Source organism: Merops nubicus, unplaced genomic scaffold, assembly GCF_000691845.1.
Source record: "Merops nubicus isolate BGI_N331 unplaced genomic scaffold, ASM69184v1 scaffold27440, whole genome shotgun sequence".
In the NCBI taxonomy this organism is placed as follows: Eukaryota; Metazoa; Chordata; class Aves; order Coraciiformes; family Meropidae; genus Merops; species Merops nubicus.
The window spans coordinates 8,512-10,834 of NW_008582619.1; the positions used below are offsets into that span (position 1 = coordinate 8,512).

A 2,323-nucleotide genomic window follows, 5' to 3' on the forward strand; every position below is an offset into this window, starting at 1 on the left:
AGCCTGGCCTGAGCTCCTTGGCTGTGTCTCTGCCCCATGGTCCACCAAGGGTGGCCAGACCCTGCCAATGGGGATACTTGCAGCCCCCTCCAGTGCCCCAGGGAGCGCTGGCAACACGAGGACCCCATGACAGCATGGAGGCAAATGTGGGTGGTCTCTCCTTCCAGTGGGGAATTCCCTGCCCAAGTGTGACCTGGGGCTTCCCTGGGATGCAGCCTGTCCTGTCAGGCACAGCCTGTCCCCTGGTGGCGGGGCAAAGAGGAACCAGCTTTGTTTCATTGCCAAAAATGGGGCTTGGCTGAGGATGTCCAGCATCCCTGTTGCTGGCTCAACCCCCAGACGGTGCTTGGGAGGAGGTGGATAAAGGGTATACTGGTGGACTGGTCTCTGGGCTTCTCAGCACTCTCAAGTTCTCGCCGTGGCTGGTGAGAAGGCAGCCCCAGCTCTGCTGCTTTGCTGCAGCTCTTTAGGGCCGGGTCTTGCCGTGGCACCTGTGGAAGGGTGCTGCCCGCCACCCTGCTGCGGGTGGCATCCCAAGGCTGGGTGTCCGGGGAGCAGGGTGTCTCACCAGGGCTGGCACAGCTCTCGCCCTCTGTCCCTCGGCCCTGCCTGCCTTCTCCAAGCAGCGTGGGCGGCAGGAGCCGGCTTAGAGCCCTGCCTTCGTTTTGGAGCTGATCCCTGCCAGAGATAAATGCTACCCAGGGGCCCCGGCGCAGCACTGAGGAGGTGGCGGGAGGCTCGGCTCATGCCTGACGTGCCCTGCAGAGCAGGAGCTGCTGCCTGCTCTTCGTTGCCACCTGACATGGCCGGGGCTGGCCCGGGGGGACGCTCCATGGCAGGGGCCAGTCCCTGAGTGCGGGGGGGGGCCCGGGAGCGCGGCAGGTCGGCGGCGAGGGCTGGAAATTCCCGCTCGGCTCTGCCTCCGTCGCACTCTCGCTTCTGTTCTGACTGTGCCAGGGGCCAGCATCAGACCCAACTGGAAATAAAACCTCTCCTTGGGCTGGGGGCCACTGTGTGCTGCCCGGCCACCTCATGGCTATGGGAGCCACGGTCCTGAGCCCCAGGGCTCCCTTCTGGCCACCGAAGTCCGATGGCTGCACCTCTGGCGTTCCTCTGCGCTGGTGGGCTGCGTGCCAGCCCTGCCGTGGCAGTGCCAAAAGGGAAGGATGTGGGGGGAGAACAGGAAATCGGTGCAGGCCAGCAGATCGGCTGGCATGGGGACTGCGCCGTGCAGGTGATCCCGGACTGGCGCTGGGCTTCCGTCTGGCTTTGGCTGCCTGCCTTTGTAGAAGGGAAAGAAGAAGTGTGGTGCGTGGCCGGCAGCGGGGAACCGGAATTCCCCAGGCGGCTGCCAGAGCCCAGACCTCCCTCTGCAGCCACCAGACGTGGCCCTTGGGCTCTGCGAAACGTGTCACAGGCTCTTCAGGCTTGCCTCGGTTGGAAGCCTGGCTTTGGGCAGTGCCAGGTCCAAGCCCTGCACGTGCTGTGAGATCCAAAGGAAGACCCTGTGGTGCTTAGCAGAGACAGGAGGATCCATTCCCGTGGGGAACAGTGCAAAGGACTGCCTTGGGAAGCCTCAGGCCGTGTTCCTGCCTTGCCCTGCTGCAGAGCTTCCCCAGGGAGAGGGCAGGATGAAGGAGCTCTGAGCTGTTGAGAAAGGAAGGAGACTGGTGGAGGCGGGGAGGTTATTCCTCCACGCAGCAGTGGAGGATCTCTGCTCCTGATCATGGAATTTGGGACTCAATTTTATTTTTGTTTCCTTTTCCATTTTCTTTGTCCCCTCTGTAGATTGGTTCACCTGGCCATTATCCACTGCGTACCAGCCGTAGCACTCTGCTGCATTGCTCAGCTGCCCAGGGAGGTGCTGGAGATCCAAAATGATCTTTTCCAGGTATGTGAATGTGACAGGCAGAAGATGAGAGGCAGGCAGGTGCTGCAGGCAGCTCCCTGGATAGATGCCAAATCCATCTGCTATTTCCCCAAGACCTCCCCCTGGCTTCCTCCAGAGCAGGGTGAAGGTCCCGTGTAAGCAGCCCCTTTTCAGGGAGGGAAAGAAGGGGGTGGGAGGTAGCCTGAGAGACAGGTGTGACAGCTCCCAGCACCCAAGGGTGAAAAGGGTCCTTTGTGAGGCCCAGGGATGTTGCAGACAGCCCTGGTGGGTGGAGCAGGCACAAATTGAGTGTGGCAGGGTAGATAACCTGGGAGAATGAGATCTGCCCCCATGGGTGATCCTTGAACTGAGGTGGGGGGCAGAGTAGCAAGCCATCTCCTGCAGGTTACTCCTGGGTGCCAGCCACACCCTGGGACAGGCTCCTGTGTGGGC

The 2,323-nt window shown here is 61.8% G+C and overlaps 1 protein-coding gene across 1 annotated transcript in view; it reads left to right on the plus strand.

The window, feature by feature from the left end:
- Window positions 1-1,090: 1,090 nt before the first annotated feature.
- The window catches only part of LOC103770967 (NF-kappa-B inhibitor epsilon-like), a 3,588-nt gene continuing 2,355 nt past the window's right edge, over window positions 1,091-2,323 (plus strand). The window contains exons 1-2 of the mRNA XM_008938251.1: window positions 1,091-1,485; window positions 1,789-1,891. Coding sequence (XP_008936499.1) covers window positions 1,091-1,485; window positions 1,789-1,891 — 498 coding nt within the window. The remainder of the gene's footprint in view (window positions 1,486-1,788; window positions 1,892-2,323) is intronic.